Source organism: Neophocaena asiaeorientalis, unplaced genomic scaffold (genome assembly GCF_003031525.2).
Source record: "Neophocaena asiaeorientalis asiaeorientalis breed wild unplaced genomic scaffold, Neophocaena_asiaeorientalis_V1.1 scaffold151, whole genome shotgun sequence".
Classification (NCBI taxonomy): domain Eukaryota; kingdom Metazoa; phylum Chordata; class Mammalia; order Artiodactyla; family Phocoenidae; genus Neophocaena; species Neophocaena asiaeorientalis.
In genome coordinates this window covers 453,648-479,084 of record NW_020175490.1, presented here as the reverse complement: position 1 = coordinate 479,084, position 25,437 = coordinate 453,648, and the positions used below count along the sequence as shown (strand labels likewise).

General features: G+C 34.2%; 1 protein-coding gene across 1 annotated transcript in view; it reads right to left on the bottom strand.

Annotated features, from left to right (window-relative positions):
* Nucleotides 1-25,437, bottom strand: part of DYNC2H1 (dynein cytoplasmic 2 heavy chain 1) — a 369,596-nt gene that overhangs the window by 119,654 nt on the left and 224,505 nt on the right. Inside the window, exons 78-82 of the mRNA XM_024768920.1 lie at nucleotides 23,733-23,843; nucleotides 17,418-17,573; nucleotides 9,017-9,092; nucleotides 2,995-3,203; nucleotides 14-118 (exon numbers count right to left, since the gene is read on the bottom strand). Coding sequence (XP_024624688.1) covers nucleotides 14-118; nucleotides 2,995-3,203; nucleotides 9,017-9,092; nucleotides 17,418-17,573; nucleotides 23,733-23,843 — 657 coding nt within the window. The remainder of the gene's footprint in view (nucleotides 1-13; nucleotides 119-2,994; nucleotides 3,204-9,016; nucleotides 9,093-17,417; nucleotides 17,574-23,732; nucleotides 23,844-25,437) is intronic.

Here is a 25,437-nt window from a genome sequence, read left to right as displayed (position 1 = left end):
TTTTTTAGGTTACCTGAGCACTGATCATACGCTGAGATGAACGAGCAATATTGGCAGGTAGACCAAAGAAACTAGGTTTGTCATCCTCTGGAAGTTTTTCAATGACGGCACGATAGTCCTAAACACAAATAATTAAAAAACAGTTTTTCAATAAAGATTAAACTTACAACCACCGATATCAGAAAGAACCAGAATACTGTGAAGTATTAAATGATTAATTATTCATGTTACATTGTCTAGGTAAATCTCACTTTCAGTCTGTATAGCATTAACTCAGTAATCTAATGGAAATATTTGTCATTACTTCTTCATACTTAAATTATTTGATACTATACTTTCTTATCCTATACTTCTCACATTCAGAGGGGAATTGATTAAAACAAACATAGTTGAGTAACTATGCCTACTATGTGTAGTTACTTTTCCTGTAATCTACCAAAGACTAATCTGCAGAGTGTAGCTCTGTTTATAATGAGATAAATATTCCAACAATCTTTTCTTTTAAACTTATAGAACTCCCAGAAACCTATACTCACACAGTCTGATATACAAGAACTGCTTTGTAAATTGCTTTATTATAAAGCAATTCCACAGTTAGTCTTTGCTGGTGAGGTGTGATGAAATGTATCGAAAATCCTATCATTTCATCCCAAGAATTACTGTAAGCACTGCAAAGGCTTGATTTGCCAAGCACTCATCTGAACAGTTTTCACTTCAGATTCTAGACGGGAAACTAAGTGTAGATCAAGAGGATTTATTCAGTTTGGCTGAAAGATGGGAATTGTTTTGTTTGTTTTCATAAGGAGACGAGTTATTTTAAGGCAGGTGTTGCAAATATATTCATCTAAACTGTTCTTGCTGAAGTAGGAGAAATTGTTTTTGGTGAAGGAGACTCATCTTCTGCCCCTACCCCCATCATCCTTTCTCATCCTCCACAGTTGCCTCTGCAGTATTTCCAAGACACAGGTCCTGGGCTTCCTGGAGTTTAACTACAGGAAGTATGTCAAAGTTTGGAAAGACATGCTGTTCTTTGAAATATTTCCTCTCCTATATCTCAGTAAACTTCCTTAAGGTTTTCAATCACAATGTAGATATGCATAAATATATATGTATGTATATGTGAGTGTATGCTTGTATATATCCATGCATATGTGTGTGTGTTTCTCATCTCCTGGGAAACTTCTGGCTTCCTCCTTCTATCTAACTCAATTAAATAGAAAGCTAAACATTGACTCTCATAAATCATCTTATAATGTTTTTTTTCTATTTTTAAATTTTTCTTTTTTTTAAGATGGAAAATAATCTCCCATCTAAAAAAAAAATCTCCCATTCCAGATCTTCATGTGCCTCACAGCATGCAGGATCTTAGTATACCGACCAGGGATCGAACCCATGCCCCCTCCAGTGGAAGCACAGAGTTTCAACCACTGGACCACCAGGGAATTCCTATAATCATCTTATAATTTTAAAGCTATTATTCTTTGTATTTATACACTTTATTCATTTTTAAATGTCTGTGAAATTTTCTCATCTAGTGTGGCTAGAGTCTTCTCTCTACCTAGGACTATACACTGACATATTTCCTAAATAGTAGACTGCTACATGTCCAAACTGATTTATCCTCATTTGGACACAAAAGAATATATATCAAATGATACCCTTTACATGAAGTACAAACACAGGCAAAACTAACACAGGCTGTTAGAAGTTAAGCTAATGTATCCTTTGTTGGGGAGGTAGTAACTAGAAGGGAACCTGAGGAGGACTTCTGGGGAGCTGAAAATGTTGTTTCTTGATCGCAGTGCTGGTGGCAATCATGTGTTCAATGTATAAAAATGCACTGCATTGTACACTTATGATGTACACTTTTCTGTATATATTTTATTTTTCAATTTAAGCTTCAAACAATAGAGATGAAAGACTTCTCACGGTACACTATCTGAAATAAATATATAATAAATAACTATGTGATATTTGTTTGCTCATTCACTCTAAGGTTCTCCCAATAAAAAGTAAACTCCACAGTGCATCAAGAGATCCACAAAGTCTGGAACAGCGTTATCACTGAGCAAATGTTCCATGTGTATTATTGAATGAATAAGTGAATGAAAGATACTGAAAAACAAAATCGATGGAATACTTAATAACAAAATAGATAAGATATTCAATAAAGTAATATGTTTAATACTGATTTTTAAGCTTTGTTTTCTGACTTACATCACTAAAACAAAGGAATTTTCTTGAAAAATATTTGAATAAGAGAAAAAGGCACAATACTGATAGAACTATATAACTGAATATATATATTTTGTAATTCATGAAGAAATGTATAATTTTAATACTCTATGTAATGAAAACGTTATTTGGGCATTCACACAAATACAAATTTGTGGCAAAATAAACTAGAATTGAAATCTTTGGGCTACATTTTGTACTATTTCCTGGAAAAGATTGTTGCATTCTAGGAGGCTTTTATATGATGACTCAAAGCAAAGAGCTACAGCTGGATAAAATAAATACACATAAACAAAAATGTTGCTATGAAAGCTAGATAAAGTGAATCTCTCTTGTATATTTAGAACTTCTTTAAATTTATAAGCCAGAGTATGAAGATAGATATTTGTTAAATAATATTTGCTTTCTTTCAAATTTAATGTATCAGAGTACTCTCATAACTATGAAGAGGTAGCATATTCTCCCAGATCTTCACGGCAGCCCTACAATGTAAAAATTTTCCTTGGCCACCCCCGTCACGATTTACCTATTTACTATATCCTATTATCATCAATCAGTGATCATTAAGTATCCAAAAGTAATAGGACACCTAACTAGAGTTTAGTGAATCAGGCTGCATATTGGCGTAATAAAAAAAAAAAAATCCATATTTGTGAATGACAATTGCTTATACATTTGAAAAGAAACAACATATATTTAACAATATAAGAAATTGTTCAAGTTTCTATCTGGTAGTAAATTGAAAATAATTTTACCTACCAAAATGCTGCAGGATTTTGGTGGATATATGGAGTACGGAAAAATGCTTTTCTTGTTCCTTTGGTTTAATACATCAATTATTGAAGAATTAAAAAACTGTTTCAGGTATGACTGAAGAACTCTAAGGTCAAAATAGTTATCTATACGTCCTCCATAAATAGCATTTTCTAGCAAACCATGTACAAATTCCCATTGTACGTCTTTGGTACCTATAATTAAAAAAAATTTTTATTCGTTTCATTTCTAAGATATTAGAAAATTTCTAAAACAAATTTGAAAATATTAAACAAATTCCTGGCTCCAGTTATATTTATAGGATATAACAATACATATTTAATTCATTTAAATCATTCCTTAAAATGCTTAAATTAATGTAATGCTCATTAATATTAATAATATTAATACTATAATCACAGAGGACCTGTTCCAGGAAGGAAGCTACCAACATAGATAACTATAATATGAACTAGGTATGGTGGACAGGAAGGAACCTGGCAAAGTCTGTTTGTTAAAATTCCTCCCTGTGTCCCATTGTCTCTGCATAGCCCAGCAATTTGTTTACCAAACATCTGCTTTTTTGCATCTCCATGTTAACTGCCTTCCTCCCTTCTGAAGTCTAAAACCACTACCCCAAACACCCTCTTTTGTTTTTAGTTGAAGATAGTATTTAAGGTGAGGGTTTCAGCCATTTTGGCAAGTTACTTAGTCTTCCTGGGTCTCTCCTATATATACATGTTATTAATTTTTGTTTGATCTTCTCCTGTTAATCTGTTTCATGTCAGTGTAAATTCTTAGACCAGCCAGAAGAACCCAGAAGGGTAGAAGAAAATTTCTTCCTCCCCAACAGCAGTAAATGCAGGAAACACAATTTTAATCTACCTAGTTAACATCACTGCTAGCATTACTAGTTTAGACTATTTCATTACTATAAAAATCAATGAACCATTCCCCTTTTTTACATTTAATTCTCCATATGTGGAGGTCCCTTAATATCAGGAAATCTTGTAATCATAAGATTATATTTAGACTTCTACCATGAGATTCAGTATCATTTTGAAGCATCTTCCTCTCAACAATTCACTGGTGTGATGTATGTAAAAAACATATGATGCTATTAACTCCATCGCAAGCTTGAAAAACAATCACAAACAAATCATTCAAACTCTCTGTGCTTTGGTATCCTCATCTTAAAAGAGCATTAATAATATTTGCCTCAAAGTGATATTATAAAAATCAAATAAATGTTCAAAAGCCTTTTGGAAAATTACCAAGTTTCTAAGCAAGCTAAAGTACTAGTATATATCCTCAAAAAAAATTGTGTTTCAAAATAAACATTAAAAAAACAACTCATGGAAATCAGAAAACTGATTGGCCTTAGCACAAAATGGGAAAATGTTGGGTCATATGTAAAAAGGAGTGGGGGAGATGCTTCCAGAATGTTGGTAATACACTGTTTATTGACTTTGGGCTAGTTACAAAGGTTCAATTTATGAAAATCTATTGAATTATACCTTTATGTGTACTTTTCTGATGTATAATTCAAAGAATTTTTAAATAAACAAAAAATTCATTTGGAATACTATTAGGCATTAAATAACTATGGGGAACAAATAAATTAATATCCTATCTACTTCTACATATATACCCAACAGAAGTATATTCAAGTAGTCACCCAAAGGTATAGCGCAATCATCCCAAACTACCCACATGTCCATCAAGAAAAAACTTGAAAACTACCCAAGAGAAGAAATACAATCACAGAATGGCAAACTATATAGCACTGAGAATAAATGGACAACAATGACATGTAAGCATATGGATGAATCTCTCAAATATAATGTTAATTGAAAGAATCCAAAGACTAAAGAATACATGATGTATGATTCCAGTTTTATAAAAACAGGCAAAGCTAATCTATATAGTTAGGTGCCTGGTCTTTACCAAAGGAATGGGGGTGGGAGAACTTGGAGAATAGTAGTAACTGGAAGGCAGCATTAGAGTAAAATCTGAGGTATTGGTAATATTCTGTTTCTTGATTAAGGTTCTGCCTACATGAGAGTGTTCAGTTTGTGGAAATTTCACTGGGCTGTAATCTTATGATATAAGTACTTTTTGTACACGTATCATACTGCATTTAAAAACATAAACATGTAAATTAGAATGCGATTCAAAAATATCTCAACATAATAAAGGCCATAGATGATAAACCCACAGCCAACATCATTCTCAATGGTGAAAAGCTGAAAGCATTTCCTCTAAGATCAGGAACAAGACAAGGATGCCCACTCATGCCACTTTTATCCAAAATAGTTTTGGAAGTCCTAGACACAGAAATCAGAGAAGAAAAGGAAATAAAAGGAATGCAAATTGGAAAGGAAGAAGCAAAATGGTCACTGCTTGCAAATTACATCCTATACGTAGAAAATCCAAAGCTCATCAATGAATTTGGTAAAGTTGCAGGATACAAAATTAATATACAGAAATCTGTTGCATTTCTATACACTAACAACAAAATGTGAGAAAGAGAAATTAAGAAAATAATCCCATGGACCATCACATCAAAAAGAATAAAATACCGAGGAATAGACCTACCCAAGGAGGTAAAAGACCTGTACTCTGAAGATGTTGATGAAAGAAACTGAAGACAACACAAACAGATGGAAAGATATATGGTGTTCTTGGATTATACGACTCAATATTGTTAAAATGACAATACCACCTACCCAAGGCAATCTAAAGATTCAATGCAATCCCTATCAAATTACCAATGGCATTTTTCATAGAACTGGAACAAAAAATTTTACAATTTATATGGAAACACAAAAGACCCCAAATGGCCAAATCTATCTTGAGAAAGAAGAATGAAACTGGAGGAATAAGCTGACTTCAAACTATATTACAAAGCTACAGGAATCAAAACAGTATGGTACTAGCACAAAAACAGACATATAAGATCAACAGAACAGGATAGAAAGCCCAGAAATAAACCCATGCACTTAGGGTCAATTCATCTACAACAAAGGAGGCAAGAATATACAATGAAGAAAAGATAGTCTCTTCAGTAAGTGGTGCTACATGTAAAAAGTTGGACAGCTACATGTAAAAGAATGAAATTAGAACATTCTCTAACACCATATACAAAAATAAACTCAAAATGGATTAAAGACCTAAATGTAAGAATGGATACTATTTTTTTTTTGATGTGGGCCATTTTTAAAGTCTTTACTGAATTTGTTACAATATTGCTTCTGTTCTATGTCTTGGTTTCTTGGCTGCAAGGCACATGGGATCCCAGTTCCCCAACCAGGGATCAAACCCACATTGGAAGGTGAAGTCCCAACCACTGGACCGCCAGGGAAGTCCCTAACACTGGATACTACTGATGTAAAACTCCTACCGGAAAACACAGGCAGGACACTCTTTGACATAAATCATAGCAATATTTTTTGGATCTGTCTCCTAAGGTGAAAGAAATAAAAATAGAAGTAAACAAATGGGACCTAATTAAACTTAAAAGCTTTTGTACAACAAAGAGAACCATTAACAAAACAAAAAGACAACCTATGGAAAGGAAGAAAATATTGGCAAATGATGAACTGACAAGGGATTAATTTCCAGAATATACAAACAGCTCATACCGCTCAATATAAAAAAAAACAAACAAGCCAACCAAAAACATGGGCGGAAGACCTAAACAGACACTTCTCCACGGAAGTTATACAGATTCCCAACAGGCACATGAAAAGATGCTCAACATTGATGATTATTAGGAAAATGCAAGTGAAAACTACAATGAGGTCAGAATAACCATCATCAGAAAGTCTACAAACAATAAATGCTAAAGAAGCTGTGGAGAAAAGGGAACCCTCCTACACTGTTGGTGAGAATGTAAATTAGGGCTTTCACTATTGAGAACAGTATGAAGTTCCTTAAAAAACTAAAACTAGCATTACCATATGATCCTGCGATCCCACTCCTGGGCATATATCCAGAAAAGATAAAAACTCTCATTAAAAAAGATACATGCACTCCAATGTTCATAGCAGCACTATTTACAATAGCCAAGATATGGAAGCAACCCAAATGTCCATCAACAGATGAATGGATAAAGCAGATGTGCTACAGATATATATATAATGGAATATTACTCAGCCATAAAAAAGAATAATGCCATTTGCTGCAACATGGATGGACCTAGAAATAATCATAGTAAGTCATACAGAAAAAGAAAATTATCATATGATATCACTTATATGTGGATTCTAAAAAAATGATACCAATGAACTTATTTACAAAACAAGAAATAGAATCACAGACATAGAAAACAAACTTATGGTTACCAAAGAGGAAGTGCGTGGGGGATAAATTTGGAATTTGGGATTAATAGATACACACTACTATATATAAAATAGATAAACAAGGGCCTACTATATAGCACAGGGAACTATATTCAGTATCTTGTTATAACCTACATGGGAAAAGAATCTGAAAAATATATAAATATATATTATATATATATATATGTACAATGGAATAACTTTGCTGTGCACATGAAACATTGTAAGTCAACTATACTTCAATAAAAAATTAAAATAAAAGAAAACTACAAAAATAATGGGATTTGTCCACATGCTAGACGTCTATCCTTATCCTTTCATGGAAACCAAGTTACAGAATAAATGATGATGCCGTTAATTCAACCAACTATAACAGTGCCTACTACCATGGGCTAGGCCCTCCTACAGATGTTAAGGACATACAGAGTAAACAAAATAGTCAAAGACCTTGCTTAATGTAGATTACACTCTAGTTGGAAAAGACGAACAACATTTTAAAAAATGAATGAATAAACAGGAAAGTATAAGGTAGCAGTAATGTATTAAAACAAACAGAACATGGGGATAGAGAACAATTAGAAAATTACTTTAGATTTGGTGATAATAAAAAACTTTTCTGAAGAGGATACCTCTAAGCTGAGATGTGAATGATAAGAGAAGAAAATCATATAAAGGTTTGGGTGAGGAGCATTTCAGACAGAAGGAAGAGCACCTACCAAAACCTTCAGGTAGGAACAAGCCTGGTTTGTTCAAGGAACAGAAAGAAGATAAATGTGGTTGTAGGTTTTGAAAGTGAATTATATGCTTTACTTTACTTTTCTAAAAAATAAATTTGTTTACTCTGTGGAGAATTTTTGAAAGAATCTATTTCTTGGACTACCAAGGATTGATGAAGTTGAAGGATGAGAACAGAATCTTGATGTGATTTGGACATGGAGGGGACAGAAACTGCCAAAGCATTGGATGTTTGAGGATAAGAAAAAGAGAAGAATCAAGGATTATTCATAGGCTTTGAACCTGAACAACTACATGAATGGTGGTGCCATTTACTGAAATGCGGCAGACTCAGGGAAGAGTAGTTTGGCAAGGCTGCAAGATGGTGGGGGAGACAAGAATCTAGAGTTGTTTAGAATAGTTTTAAGTTTGAGAGTCCTATCAACATACTCTCTTCTCTAATCCATCATTGCTCTAAACTCTAGTGTTCGCTTGAGTTGGCCCTGAGCAATAACCCTCAGGGATTGGACCATTCCTATCTTCAGGAGGCTATTATTTGTACCTTGATTCCTGATTTCTACTTAATCATACAATTGTGATTCTACAGATTCTTGGTCTACCATATTCTTGAATTTTAACAATTCCCCTGAAAGAGATATGAATAATTTAGTTGAAGCCTGAAACTTGTGAAGGCCGTGAAGTAAAGACAAGGTCATTCTAGCTTTCTGCTTCCTGAGAGCTACAGATCAACCAGAAATCTAATGGATTATATCAAAACCAATGACCACAATAGATAATATATGAACTTTCACAAGCATGGAATTCAAAACATTAAATACAAAATGAGAAGCAAAAAGCAAATTTTATAATAGGAAGTCAAGTCACTCTTGAAAAAAACCCTATTTTTAATAAGAGCTCAAAAATTATTTTCATTGACACCAGAGGTCAAAGTTTTCATCATTAGAACTTACCATCAAAGAGTCTGTCAATAATGCTGTAACCAGCCCGAAGATCTGATAAAGAAAACTCATAAAACTTGGTCCAACCCTATCAAAACAAATTTTTAAAAAATTAAAGAACTACAAGCAGTGTTAAAAAATATATATGCATATATCATTGCCCTTACAATCTTAAAAAGAATGTTCAATAACAGACTAAAAGAAAAAAAAGGCAACTACTGAGAATTTTTAATAAAAACAATAAAACAATACATCTAAAGTAAGAGTAATTAAAAAAGTAAATTTATTGATCTCTACAGCATGCAAAGGATTTTATAATGTCATAAATGTTTTTATCACTTAAATATGTGGCAGAAGAGTCATATACAGAAAGAACAAATTGGCGTAGTAAATCATTGAGTCTACATAGAGTGTATACATTGAGAGATTTCCTATAATTTGGTCCTTCAGAATTTTGGATTTTCTCTACAAACATGAAAACAGAAATATTACGAAAATTATTTAAAGGTCTAAAGGCATATAGTAGTATTTTCTGTACATTTGACCCACAAAGCATTTATATTGTAACTAAATAAAATTATAAACCTACAGCTAATAGCTGCTATGCTTGTATAAAAAGAACATTCAAAGACATTTATATGTGATAGAAAATAATATGAAATAATTAAAAATAATTTCTATAGGGCTTTCATCAACTATGACTAGTAATTAGTTTTATGCAATAAGTTCAAACTAAAATCTATTTAGACTTGAATAATATTCAGAAATATCGATACAAATTTAATTTATTCATTCATCATTCAAAAAGATTTATTAAGTGCACATTATATGTCAGGCTCTGGGAATAAAAGAATGAGCAAAAACATATATAATCCCTGTTTCCATGTAGCTTTCAGTCAAATGTCAGGGGAGGGGTGGATACAATCAATTACCCAAATACACATACAATTACAAACTGTAATATGTTTAAGGAAAAGAAACATATTTGGTATATATAAGAAAGAGCTCTGACCTAATATAAAAGATAAGGGAAAGTCACCCTGGTGGAGAAAGGGTAAGAAATGACAGAAAAACAAAAGTAGATAGATAGTTAGGACAATGAAATGAAAGAATTTTTGTATTGGATTGTAATGGAGGATGAAGATACCAAAAAGAGAGATATTAAGAATGACTTCTAAGCTCATGGCGTATTCAAATTGATGTTGGCATCATTCACTCACAGGTGGAACACTGAAAGAATACAAGGTTTGGAAAGGGATAACATGAGATCAATGAACAAAGTGTTCAACAAAAACTTACTGAGTGTCTGCTATATACTTGGCACTGTTTTTGTCAATGAAAATATAGCAGTAAACAAAAGAAGCAAAAATCTGTGCTCTTGAGAAGCTAATGTTCTAGTACTTGGATTTAGAATATGTGCATCTTCAGTCATTTTTGAGACATCTAACTAGATAGGTCAAATAAACAGTTGGAGATATAAACCTAGATCTTAGAGAGTTGGTCTGAGTTGGATATAAAAATTTGGAGGTCACTAGCATTTAGATAGTTATTTTTTTTTAATAATATTATAGATATTGTGAAAACAAAAAAGATTTCAGTTAACTATAGCTAAGTTAAACTATGCCTAAGAATTAAAAATCTGTAAGGGAGACACAGACCTTCAAGATGGCAGAGGAGTAAGACGTGGAGATCACCTTCCTCCCCACAAATACATCAAAAATACATCTATATGTGAAACAACTCCTACAGAACACCTACAGAATGCTGGCAGAAGACCTCAGACTTCCCAAAAGGCAAAAAACTCCCCACATACCTGGGTAGAGTGAAGGTAAAAAGAAGAAACAGAGACAAAATAATAGGGATGGGACCTGCACCTCTGGGAGGGAGCTGTGAACGAGGAAAAGTTTCCACACCCTAGGGAGCCCCTTCCCTGGCGGACATGGGGGGTGGGCAGGGGAGAAGCTTCGGAGCCATGGAGGAGAGCACGGCAACAGGGGTGCAGGGGGCAAAGCAGAGAGATTCCTGCATAGAGGACTGGTGCTGACCACCACTCACCAGCCTGAGATGCTTATCTGCTAACCTGCCAGGTCAGGTGGGGGCTGGGAGCTGAGGCTTGTGCTTCAGAGGTCAGACCCCAGGGAGAGGACTGGGGTTGCCTGCATGAACACAGCCTGAGGGGGTTAGTGTGCCACAGCTAGCTGGGACGGTGTCCGGGAAAATGTCTGGACCTGCCAGACAGGTAAGAGACCGATGTTTTGGGGTGTGCAAGGAGAGGGGCTTCCTGCTCCAAGTTCCCACAGATGGCAGAGCACTGCCTAAGCAAGCCCCAGAGACGGGCATGAGTCACGGCTATCATCTCAAACTGCAGAGGTGAGCAAGGACCGCTACTGCCGCCGCCACTGCCAACAAATATTCTGTGTGCAAGCGCAGGTCACTACCCACATACCCCCAGAAGCCTGTGCATCACGCCACTTCCAGGGTCCCATTATCCAGGGTCAACTTTCCTGGGAGAACACATGACATGCCTCAGGCTGTTACAACATCACACAGGCCTCTACTGCTGCAGACACACCCCGCATTGCAATTGAGACTACCGGTATATACCCCTCCCTCTCCCCAGTCTGAGTGAGCAAGAGAGCCCTAATCAGACGCTGTTTTAACCCCCTCTTGTCTGGGCAGGGAACAGATGCCTAAGGCTGGCCTACACTCAGAGGCGGAGACAAAACCAAAGCTGAGACCCAGGAGTTGTGCGAACAAAGAAGAGAAAGGGAAATTTCTTCATGCAGCCTTAGAAGCAGTGCATTAAATCCACGCAGTCAGCTTGGTAAACCCCGCCGGTGTGGAATACCTGAATAGATAATGAGTGTTCCCAAAACTGAGGGGGTGGACTTTGGGGGCAACTGTGAACTTGGGGTTTGCTTTCTGCATTTGATTTCTTTTTGGTTTCATGTTTATCTTAGTTTAGCTTTTAGTGTTTGTTTTCATTTGTGGGTTTGTTTATTCATTTAGTTGCTCTCTTCCTTTTTTTTGAAAGGCAATCAAGACAGTATGGTACTGGCACAAAAACAGAAACATAGATCAATGGAACAAGACAGAAAGGCCAGAGATAAACCCACGCACATATGGTCACCTTATTTTTGACAAAGGAGGTAAGAACATACAATGGAGAAAAGACAGCCTCTTCAATAAGTGGTGCTGGAAAAACTGGACAGTTACATGTAAAAGAATGAAATTAGAACACTCCCTAACACCATACACACAAAAAAACTCAAAATGGATTAAATACCTAAATGTAAGGCCAGACACTATAAAACTCTTAGAGGAAAACATAGGCAGAACCCTCTATGACACAAATCACAGCAAGATCCTTTTTGACCCACCTCCTAGAGAAATGGAAATAAAAAGAAAAATAAAGAAATGGGACCAAATGAAACTTAAAAGCTTTTGCACAGCAAAGGAAACCATACACAAGATGAAAAGGCAGCCCTCAGAATGGGAGAAAAGATTTGCAAATGAAGCAACTGACAAAGGATTAACCTCCAAAATATACAAGCAGCTCATGCAGCTCAATATCAAAAGAACAAACAACCCAGTCCAATAATGAGCAGAAGACTTAAAGAGACATCTCTCCAAAGAAGATAAACAGATTGCCAACAGACACATGAAAGGATTCACAACATCACTAATCACTGGAGTAATGCAAGTCAAAACTACAATAAGTTATCACCTCACACCAGTGAGAATGGCCATCGTTAAAAAATCTACACACCATAGATGCTGGAGAGCGTATGGAGGAAAGGGAACTCTCCTGCACTGTGGGAGGGAATGTAAATTGATACAGCCACTATGTAGAACAGTATGGAGGTTCCTTAAAATACTAAAAATAGAACTATCGTATGAGCTAGCAATCCCACTACTGGGCATATACCCTGAGAAAACCATAATTCAAAAAGAATCATGTAGCAAAATGTTCATTGCAGCGCTATTTACAATAGCCAGGACATGGAAGCAACCTAAGTGTCCATCAACAGATGAATGGATAAAGAAGATGTGGAACATATATACAATGGAATATTACTCAGCAAGAAAAAGGAATGAAACTGAGTTATTTGTAGTGAGGTGGATGGACCTAGAGACTGTCATACAGAGTGAAGTAAGTCAGAAAGAGAAAAACAAATACCGTATGCTAACACATATATATGGAATCTAAAAAAAAAAAAAAAGAAAAAAAGAAAATGGTAAGAAGAACCTAGGGGCAAGATGGGAATAAAGATGCTGACCTACTAGAGAATGGACTTGAGGATATGGGGAGGGGGAAGGGTAACCTGGGACAAAGTGAGAGAGTGGCATGGACATATATACACTACCAAACGTAAAATAGGTAGTGGGAAGCAGCCGCATAGCACAGGGAGATCAGCTCGGCGCTTTGTGACCACCTAGAGGGGTGGGAGGGATGGATATGAAAGAGGGAAGAGATATGGGGATATATGTGTATGCATAATTGATTCACTTTGTTATAAAGCAGAAACTGACACACCATTGTAAAGCAATTATACCCTAAAAAGACGGTTAAAAAAAAAAAGGAGAAAAAAAAAAAGATGTGGCACATATATACAATGAAATATTACTCAGCCATAGAAAGAAATGAAATTGAGCTATTTGTAGTGAGGTGGATGGACTTAAGAGTCTGTCATGCAGAGTGAAGTAAGTCAGAAAGAGAAAAACAAATATGTATGCTAACACATATATATGGAATCAAAAAAAAGAAAAAAGGTTCTAAGAACCTAGGGGTAGGACAGGAAAAAAGACACAGATGTAGAGAATGGACTTGAGGACAAGGGGAGGGGGAAGAGTAAGCTGGGAGGAAGTGAGAAAGTAGCATTGACATATATACATTACCAAAGGTAAAATAGATAGCTAGTGGGAAGCAGCTGCATAGCACAGGGAGATCAGCTCGGTGCCTTGTGACCACCTAGAGGGGTGGGATAGGGAGGTCGGGAGGGAGGCTTAAGAGGGAGGGGATATGGGGATATATGTATACATACAGCTGATTCACTTTGTTATACAGCAGAAACTAACACAACATTGTAAAGCAATTATACTCCAATAAAGATGTTAAGAGAAAAAAATGTGTAAGGGATACGTACCCATCGGTAGTTAACAAAGTTCTCATAACATTTTAAATAAACTTTCTACCAACTCAAAACAAAGTCTTATTAATAAAATTTCTTATATAACTCTATTAGATCTTATTTGTGAAGAAAAATGCTCATTTCAACATTTTAAAAATACCTTAAAAATTAATCAGTATCCATAAAACTCTCAAGACTGTTGCTATCAATATTACTTAATATAGCAACTTCCAACTAAAATACTAATTCTGAAATAAGAACTGTACTCTGTAAAGCACAGTTACTGATATACTGCTAGATGATTAATGATTTTTTAAAAATATGGTACAAAAATTTGAATGGTAATTTTTGTTATTCATATCACAATTCCTGACAGAAATTATATTGTAAATTGTGGAGAGATTCTCAGTAGCCAATCAAATCCTATTTATCTGACATGGAAATCCAGGCACTGTGTAAAGTGCTCTTATGAATGAGATTAAGCCTGTTATAAAGGTACTCACAAACTAGTAAGAATAACACAATATCAAAGAATAACAAATATAAAACAAAACTGACATTACATCGAATGCAGTATTAGAGGTACAATATACATGTGTAAAATAGGGAAGTTAACACAGCACCGCAATGAAAAATAGGAAAGGAATAATCTTTTACTAACACAGGGAATGAAAACTAAGTTGAATTAACAGTGGATCTTTACTTCTCAAAGTTGGCTGTTAAAAAAAAAAAAAAAGCAAAACCAAATAAGGAAAAGAAGTAAAATAGAGTTTGTGGAGTTCATATCCCTATGACATGACATCTAGCAATTAATGGCAATCAATATTTTGTCTGCTTTTACCTCTAAATTTATGATTTTTATCAGAGCAGAATGTTTTTTTAAATGACATTTTCAAATATTTTTGTTTGTGTGAAAATGAACTGCTATATCCTCTATGTAGAGCATTTTGGTAATATTCATGAACTTTTAAAAATACACATATCTTTTGAAGCAAACATTCTACATTTAGGAATTGGCCACCATGAACAAGTGTTAAATGAGGCAATCATAGGGATATCCATTGCAATATTTTTTGTAATAGCGAAGATTAAAGAAAATATTTATGCCCATCTAACAATACAAACTGCCTAAAAATATTTATATGGATATATGAATACAAATCATATTTTAAAATTAGGTGTTAAATGGGTACTAATATTTAACAATCTCTAAAATGTATTGGTTAATAAAGCAAAGTACAGAACTGTATGTATAATGTGCTGCCATTTGAATTAAAAAGAACATAAGTGTGCATATAAATGCATAAAATATATTTGTGCATTTATATAATATCTCTGAAGGACATCAAAGAAATGGTGAACAGTAGGTGCCCTGGGAATACAAACTGAGTGGCAGGGGATAAGGAGGAAGGAGACTAAATCTTAATTTGCAAGCTTTTTCATAGCTTTTTAATTTATACTATGTGCATGTGTCACAATAAAAAATGAAAACTGGGCTTCCCTGGTGGCGCAGTGGTTGAGAGTCCCCCTGCCGATGCAGGGGACACGGGTTCATGCCCCGGTCCGGGAAGATCCCACATGCCGTGGAGCGGCTGGGTCCATGAGCCATGGCCACTGAGCCTGTGTGTCTGGAGCCTGTGCTCCGCAACGGGAGAGGCCACAACAGTGAGAGGCCCACGTACCACACACACAAAAAGAAAACAAACAAAAAAAAAAACCCAAAAACAAAAAAAAACTAATTTTTTTTTAAAATGTAAGTTTTGTTTTCTCATAAAAATGCATCACTATGACTATTCTTCATGTATGCATCAGGATTAACTGATACATTACCTAAGGATGAATGTCAGAGAAATTAGGGGCAAAGGCTTTAGAAGGTGGTGAGCCTGCCCATTTCCAAGCTCAAGTTAATTACCATCGAGATTCACTGTCCTACTTTTGTAAAATAAAAATAATAAGCGTACCCTTTAATAAGTATAGTGTGTAAAATATATGAAACAAACATTGCTATTACTATTTACTATTTCATTGGTTTGACAAATATTTATTGATAGGCTATACCAGGCACTGTGTTAAGCACTTCTAAACATACACTATTTCATTTAATCCTCACAACAAAGGTAAATATGATCATTATTCACATTTTACAGTCAAGGGGATAAAGTAATTTACCTAAGGTCATACAGCAAGGAAATTCTAGAGTCAGGACTGAAACTCCAGAACCAATGCTCTTATTTTGACATGCAACTGAAATATAGAGAAAGGCTAAAAGGTGGGCAGATGGGGAGGGCAGTTTGAGGAAAGATTATCCCAAAAGAAGTAGACAAAGTTTAAAAAAAGAGGATGGTTTCCCATCCATTTAAAGATGGAAGAATGCTGAAATTTTTGCTAAGATAGGCATTTGGCAAGAAGATCAGAGCATGGTACCAGCTAGGACTGCCATGGCCATGAAAAACTGTGCTCTATTGGTGGTTTAAAAATAGAATCTAGAGCCTATGGTGAGAAAGCTTGATGGATTAAAAGACCATAAAGAAGTCCCATGTGACTGAGGTGTAGAGAACAGATAGAAAAAAAGGGGCCTGGGAAGAGGTTGAAAAGATAGGCAAATATTTCCTTCTGGATCATGGTAAGAAATGTGCGTATTTTTTCCGAAGTACAGTGGAATTCCATTTGATGGGTGCTAAGCAGAGGAGTGAAAAAATCAAAATTACATATTAGAAAAATAATTCTGGCTGCTAAATGGAAAAAGCAGGAAGAAGAGTTGGAAAAGTAATTCAGGTGAGAGGTGATGAGGCTTGAAAAGAAAAGTGAGGAGAAATGTACAGATTTGAATTACATTTTAGAAGTAGAATCAACAGGATTGAAACACAAGTTGAGTAGGGAAGAAAACCATACCAAGAACAACTCCTATGCTTCTAACTTAGGGAAGTAAACAGATATCAATGCCTATTATTGACCAGAATATACTAAAGGAAAAACAGGTATGGGAACTCGGTTTTTGAACATTTTTGAACGGGTGAGATATTAACCATAAAAATGATACCTAACAATGATGAATTATGATGGCTCACACATTGTTCTAAACACTTTAATTCAAAAACATGTGAACTAGGTAACTATATACAGTCCAGAAGATTAACAGAGAAGATGGAATCAGAGATATAAATTTATAAATCATGAATCAAATTAAGAAGTAATCCTAGCTATTTATACTAAACTGTAAAAATATTCTAATATGAAAAAATGTACACCTTAGACTATATCTAAGACATGCTCTTACTTACCTGTGGAATGTAATTTCTTCTTTCTTGGCATGCAGCATGAAACCAAGCAAAACTGAAGAGAGCATGAGCTCGATGTATATTATCTTTTTTGCTAATTTGCTCAGAAGTCCAAGATTCATAAGTACGCATTAAATTTTTCTTCAAACCTGGAGGTGACTAGAGAAAAAACAAACATATTGTTTAAAACCTTACAAATAAAATAAATCAGTATTTAACATATTGAGAACATATTTTAAGGCAAAAACTTTTCACCATTACCAAGTTTGACTTAAACTATTTTATTTTATGTTACTTCAAAATGTACTAAAGAAGGTGTGGCACATATATACAATGGAATATTACTCAGCCATAAAAAGAAACGAAATTGAGTTATTTGTAGTGAGGTGGATGGGCCTAGAGTCTGTCATACAGAGTGAAGTAAGTCAGAAAAAGAAAAACAAATACCATATGCTAACACATATATATGAATCTAAAAACAAACAAAAAGATTCTGAAGAACCTATGGGCAGGACAGGAATTAAGACACAGACATAGAGAATGGACTTGAGGACACGGGGAGGGGGAAGGGTAAGCTGGGACAAAGTAAGAAAGTGGCATAGACTTATATATACTACCAAATGTAAAACAGATAGCTAGTGAGAAGCAGCCTCATAGCACAGAGAGATCAGCTCAGCGCTTTGTGACCACCTAGAGCGGTAGGATAGGGACGGTGGGAGGGAGACTCAAGAGGGAGGAGATACAGGGATATATGTATATGTACAGCTGATTCACTTTGCTATAAAGCAGAAACTAACACACCACTGTAAAGCAATTATACTTCAATAAAGATGTTAAAAAAAAACGTACAAATATAAAACTAGTTTTAAACTCCTTATACCTAATAGCTCATCTCAATTAAAAATCCAAAATAGGGCTTCCCTGGTGGCGCAGTGTTGGAGTCCACCTGCCGGTGCAGGGGACACGGGTTCGTGCCCCCGACCGGGAGGATCCCACATGCCGCGGAGCAGCTGGGCCCGTGGGCCATGGCCACTGAGCCTGTGCATCCAGAGCCTGTGCTCCGTAACGGGAGAGGCCACAACAGTGAGAGGCCCGCGTAACCCCCCCCAAAAGAAACCCTACACAACCAACAATATTCAAAATAACCAAATAAGTTTTACATGATCATTGAGGTGTTTTACGGGAACAAAACCATCATTTACAGTACGAATTATGATACTATTATCAGGCAGGTGTTTTTGACTTCAATACGCCAGTTCTTTCTCTCCAGTACTATCTGAATTTCCATAAGGACTTCAAATTACTATTTACATGTAATGTCAACTAATCTTCCTTGAACATCAGTCCACTTTACTTAAGGTGGGTATTACCTGACATTGCTAGGCTTATAACAGAAATTCAAACCCAGGAACCGAAATTGTAAATTGGACTAGTACTAGTCAGAAAACAGTTATCCACATGTCCAAAATCTGTTTAAATTATTTTTTTTAATTATCAAAATGGAAGAAAAAAATTTTTGAATTCTTGGAAAAAGACCAAAATAAATCCATTTCAAAAGTTACCTTGTTTTATAGATAGCTAGTGGGAAGCAGCCGCATAGCACAGGGAGATCAGCTCGGTGCTTTGTGACCACCTGGAGGGGTGGGATAGGGAGGGTGGGAGGGAGGGAGATGCAAGAGGAAGAGATATGGGAACATATGTATATGCATAACTGATTCACTTTGTTATAAAGCAGAAACCAACACACCATTGTAAAGCAATTATACTCCAATAAAGATTTAAAAAAAAAAAACTTACTTTGTTTTAAAAGTATTTTTTTCCTTCAAACTGGTTTCTAACATTAATGAAAAATTCAGAACAGTACTTTTAAGAATGCCTGCCACAAAAAAATAATAATTTCCTTTGCAAACCTTTTCATTGTTTTCTCTTAAATAAAAACTTTTGTTTTATTAAAAGAAAAAGGGCCTAAGTATTTTTTTTTTTACTAAGTGCATTTCCAAATGTACACTTTTAAATGAAAATGTTTTGTTTATGAAACAGTTACCAAAATTTTTCATAGAACAGACAAAATTTTCTGAGCACTAAGGAAACTGAACAACCACTTAGGGTTTTTTTTGGTTTGTTTTTTGTTTTAAGACCCTATACTAAAGGTTATGCAAAATAAATAAATCATGTACAATTACAGAGAAAATCATATACAAATAAAGATTATTAGAAAATGACAAAACAGAAACACTAGTATGTCAAGTTATGAGATAAGGTAAAATATATATTCAACTGAAAATTCAGACTTAAAATAATTTCAATATTAATTCAAGTTAATTAAATCAATTAAGCATTCAGCATAAGAAATCAGGAAGAATGAAATCCAGTACAAATTAAGGAAAACATAAGGAAGAAAAAATAATGAAAAGAGCAGGAAATTCAGTGAATAGAAAAGAATTAATAAGAAAAAGTAAATCAGAAAGTATGACATTGGTTATTTGTGACAAATTTTTTTCTATTTTTTAATTTTATTTTTTAAATTTTTATTGGAGTATAGTTAATTTACAATGTTGTGTTAGTTTCTGCTGTACAGCAAAGTGGATCAGTTATACATATACATATATACACCCTTTTTTAGATTATTTTCCCATATATATGGGAAAAGAAGAGTTCCCTGTGCTATACAGTAGGTCTTCATTTGTTATCTATTTTATAATTCTATTTCTGCTTTGTAGATAAGTTCATTTGTACCCTTTCTTTAGATTCCACATATAAGTGATAACATATGATATTTGCCTTTCTCTGAAAATTACAGGACAGCATCAGTGATGAACATAGATGTAAAACTCATCAACAAAATAATAACAAACCAAATCCAACAATGCATTAAAAGGATATTACACCATGATCAAGTGGGATTCATCCCAGGATGCAAGGATTTTCAATATTCATGAATCAATCAATATGATACACCACATCAACAAACTGAAGAATAAAAACCATATAATCATCTCAAGAGATGCAGAAAAAGCTTTTGACAGAATTCAACACCAATTTATGATAAAAACTCTCCAGAAAGTGGGCATAGAGGGAACCTACCTCAACATAATAAAAGTCATATATGACAAACCCAGAGCAAACATCATTCTCAATGGTGAAAAACTGAAAACGTTTCCTCTAAGATCAGGAACAGGACAAGGATGTCCACTCTTACCACTATTATTCAACATAGTTTTGGAAGTCCTAGCCATGGCAATCAGAGAATAAAGAGGAATAAAAGGATTCCAAATTGAAAAAGAAGTAAAACTGTCACTGTTTGCAGATGACATGATACTACAGTATACACAGAAAACACTAAAGTTGCTACCAGAAACTACTAGAGCTCATCAATGAATTTGGTAAAGTTGTGTGATACAAAATTAATACACAGAAAATCTCTTGCATTCCTATACACTAACAATGAAAGATCAGAAAGAGAAATTAAGGAAACATCCCATTTACCATCACATCCAAAAGAATAAAATACCTAGAAATAAACCTACCTAAGGAGGGAAAAGACCTGTACTCAGAAAACTATAAGATACTGATGAAAGAAATCAAAGATGACACAAACAGATGGAGAGATATACCATATTCTTGGATTGGAGATATCAATACTGTGAAAATGACTATACTATCCAAAGCAATCTACAGATTCAATGTAATAAATTTTTAAAAACAACTCCAGCAACTCATCAAAAAGAGAAGAAACAAACAATAAAATGAAGATTCCACAATTTTTAAATACAATAAAACATGTGTGTACATATGTGTACATACATATAGTAATAATTTTGAACATAATGAACTGCACTATTTCCTGGAATAGTTAAAATCATTTACATTGATTTAAGAAATAGAAAAAAATTCACCAGTAACTTAAATGAAACTGAAAATTTCCATAAAAATATAATCTAATTACTTCCTAAAAAAGGATACTGGAAGAGGCTACACATTAAGTTAAAATTTTCAAGGAACAGTTCCCCTGATATATATTAACTCTTCATTTATTGAAATATTACTGTATTCTTCCTACATGCCACATATTATAAGAAAAAAAAAGCAAGAAAAAACATAGCCCTTGCCTTCAGGGCTTGTACAATCCAGTTCTGCAATATAGTTTAGTAAAAGAGTATACTGAGAGAGTGGCTGGAGAAGTTCTCTCTTACTAGACATTATAATTGACATTCATTCAATTAATTTGTTTCCAAATATTAAATCATTTGTGTACTCCTTGGATTAATCCTTAGCCTTTTTCTTCCTTACATGAGACTTAATGCCTTCAGATGGAAAATGGAAGTACTGATCTAAAATAACAGGTAGTTATAAACACCAATAAGATATTTTTCATCAGACAAGAGATTATATGAGATTATATTCTACAAGTTGAGAGAAAATGCAAGCAGAACGTTTTAAACCAGTTTTTTAAAAGTTTTAATTCAGTTTCTTATTATTATTTCAATTATGACTTGGACGAGTTCCACAATATCATTACAAACACATAGAGTTTTGGATGCATCAGGTTTGGGAAGGATCTGCCAAGCATTACACGTTAGAAGGATGGACTGATGGATAGATGTATGGATGAATGGATGGGTGAAGGGAACAAATGAACGAAAGAAGGAAACAAAGACTGAAAATCTAACTTAGCTATGTCAAAAAACAAATGATATGAAAACTGGATATCCATGTGCAAGAGTGAAGTTGGACCCTTACTTTACACCTAATACAAAAATTAACTCAAAATGCATTAAAGACCTAAACCTAAGACCTGAAACTAAAATTCCTAGAAGAAAACAGGGGAAAAGGTTCATGACATTGGATTTGGCAATGATTTTTTTGCATATGCCACTAAAAGCACAAGCAACAAAAGCAAAAACAGACAAATGGGACTACATCAAACTAAAAACATCTACGCAGCAAAGGAAACAATCAACACAGTTAAAAGGAACCCTTAATGGAATGAGAGAAAATATTTGTAAGCCTTATATCTGATAAAGGGTCAATATGAAGAATACATAAGAAATTTGTACAACTCAACAACAAAAAATCCAATTAAAAATGGGCAAAAGACTTGAATAGACATTTCTCCAGAGAAGGCATAAAAATAGCCAACAAGCGTATACAAAGATGTTCAACATCACTAAATATAGAGAAATACAAATGAAAACCACAGTGAGATATCACCTCACACTGTTAGGACAGTCACTATTAAAAAAAATACAGGAGACAATAACAAGTGTTGGTAAGGATCAGAGAAATTGTGTGCTATTGGTGGGAATGTTAAATGGTATACCACAGTGGAACAGTATGGAAGTTCCTCAAAAAATTAAAAATAGAATTACCATATGATCCAGCAATCCCACTCGGGGTATATATCCAAAAAAACTGAAAATACGATCTTGAAGAGATATTTGCCCACCCATGTTCATTGCAACATTATTCATAATAGCCGAGAGGTAGAAAATCTAAATGTCCATGGGCTGATGAATGGATGAAGAAAATGTAGTACACACATATAATGGGATATTATTCAGCCTTAAGAAAGAAGGAAATGCTGTCATATGCTACAACATGGATGAACCTTGAGGACATCATGCCAAATAAAATAAGCCAGTCACCAAAAGACAAATACTGCATGATTCCACTTATATGAGGGATATAAAGTAGTCAACTCTTAGAAACAGAAAGTACAATTGGTGGAGGGAAAGAGAAATAGGGAGTTGCTCTTCAGTGGATACAGTCTCAGTTTTGTGAGATGAAAAAATTTTAGAGATCTGTTATACGACAAGGTACATATGGTTAACACTACTGTACTGTACATTTATAAATGGTTAAGATAGTAAATTTTACATTATGTCTTTTACTACAATAAAAAAACAAAAAATTAATGATATTAAATAATATTTAAAAGAAAAATATAAATGTAATTTTACAAATATATTATTTATGTATATACTTCATCTAAATATACAAAAGTTTTTGAGTGCTTTTTGTCTACAGAGCTTTAGAAGGCATGCTAAATTACTGCACTTACACAATTAGTGATTCAAGTTTTTATTTTTTTCATAAATTTTATTTATTCATTTATTTATTTATGGCTGTGTTGGGTCTTTGTTGCTGTCTCGCGGGCTCTAGAGCGCAGGCTCAGTAGTTGTGGTGCACGGGCCTAGTTGCTCTGTGGCATGTGGGATCTTCCCAGACCGGGGCTCGAACCCACGTCCCCTGCATTGGCGGATTCTTAACCACTGTGCCACCGGGGAAGCCCACGTTTCAAGTTTTAAATCTTCTTACCTCATATGTTATCTTCAAACTTGACTGTAATAAAATTGGAGTAAAGTTGGGATGAACTTCTGCAGTGAGCCAAAGACGAAAGGTATCTTTAGGTTGAAGAATATTCAATTCCTTGTTTATAAAAACAACAAGAATAAAAATCTACTTAAACATACACACAAATTTCCATTTTGTAAATATATTATTAATAAGTACTTATCTTACTAAAATCTTTCCATGATATTCTGATATGTTTCTTAATGTTCTGATTATATTTCCTCTAAATTTTCATCTTCTCTATTCCTAGCTTAGTGAAATAGGTAAGAACTTGGATCTAGAACTGGGCCAACTGGGTTGAAATCCAAATTCTGCCACTTATTTGCTGTGTGACCTTGGATTCTTTGACTTAAACTCTCTAAGCAAGGATAATAACCTACCCTCATAGGACTGTATAAAACACAGTGCCCAACACACAGTAAATACAAAATAAGTGTTAGCTATAGTCGTGATGCCTAAACTACGAGCCATCTTCAGGCCTTCAGGTTCTCACTTCTTCAAATCACACTTCCACAGAGTTATAATATCGATTCCTTTACAGTACAATTTTTAGTGTGTCTTATAGCCTATAATATCCAAAATTCACCATTCAAATTCACCTGCCTGTGCTGTATGCTTTAGTCACTTATTCGAATTTTTATCTCTTGTCTCTTTATTCATCATATTCTTTCTGCCTGTTATTCTCTTGTAACCTGACAAATTCTTACTCATCTGTCAAAATATAATTCAAATATCATGTTCTGGGAGAATATCTTCTCCGACTCTTCACTACCACAATCCCAAGCAGATTAATCACTGATGGTATTTTGTAAATTCCTTTCTGCAGTATTCATTGTACGACTGTATAGTTATTAATGTGGTCTGTCTCTTCTAAACCAAGCTCCTCGAGAGCAAGTACAAATTTTATACGTAACCAGCACCTAGGACTATTCCTGGCTTTTTTCTGTACTCAGCAAGCACTTGTAAAATGAATGACTAAATGAATGAATGAGTGACAAAAGAAATGTTGATAGCTCTAAAAGAGAGTGAAGTCTAAAAATTATCTTAATAAATATGTCTAATACTAAAATTCATTATTATAGTATGAAATGTAAAGATGACAAAAAATGGCAAGAGAATTGCCATGAAAACATTGTGCTTCCTTAAAATTGTAAATTATAAAATGTTTCTATACCTAATAATAATTTTTAAATGTAAAATTGGAATAAAATTTTGCTTTGGGTTAGCATATGTTAAAAAGAGATTAAAAAAGCAATACATTTGTGATACAGTTGAATTTAAAATAAACATAAATTTATATCCAAACAATTCATCCAAACTTCCCAAAAGAAAAGCAAAACATTTAAAAATTTTAAAAAAGTTTTATAATATAATCTACCCTATATATTCTTCAAAGAGTCCTAATTAAGATTTGATTCCAAAATAATAACTGTAATTATATTTTACATAGATTAATAGCTATCAATCTATTGTTTGGAACAGAAAGCAGGATTCAAGTATTCACAAGTATTCCTTATGTTTCAAAACATATGTAATTCATCTGACATAAATTTTATATTTTATACATTTGTGATTTTTACAGAAAACTGTAGTAATAATGGAATTACTTGAATATTCCTATATATCTCAGTTCCAAAATCTACATCTTCTTTTTTTTTTTTTTTTTTTT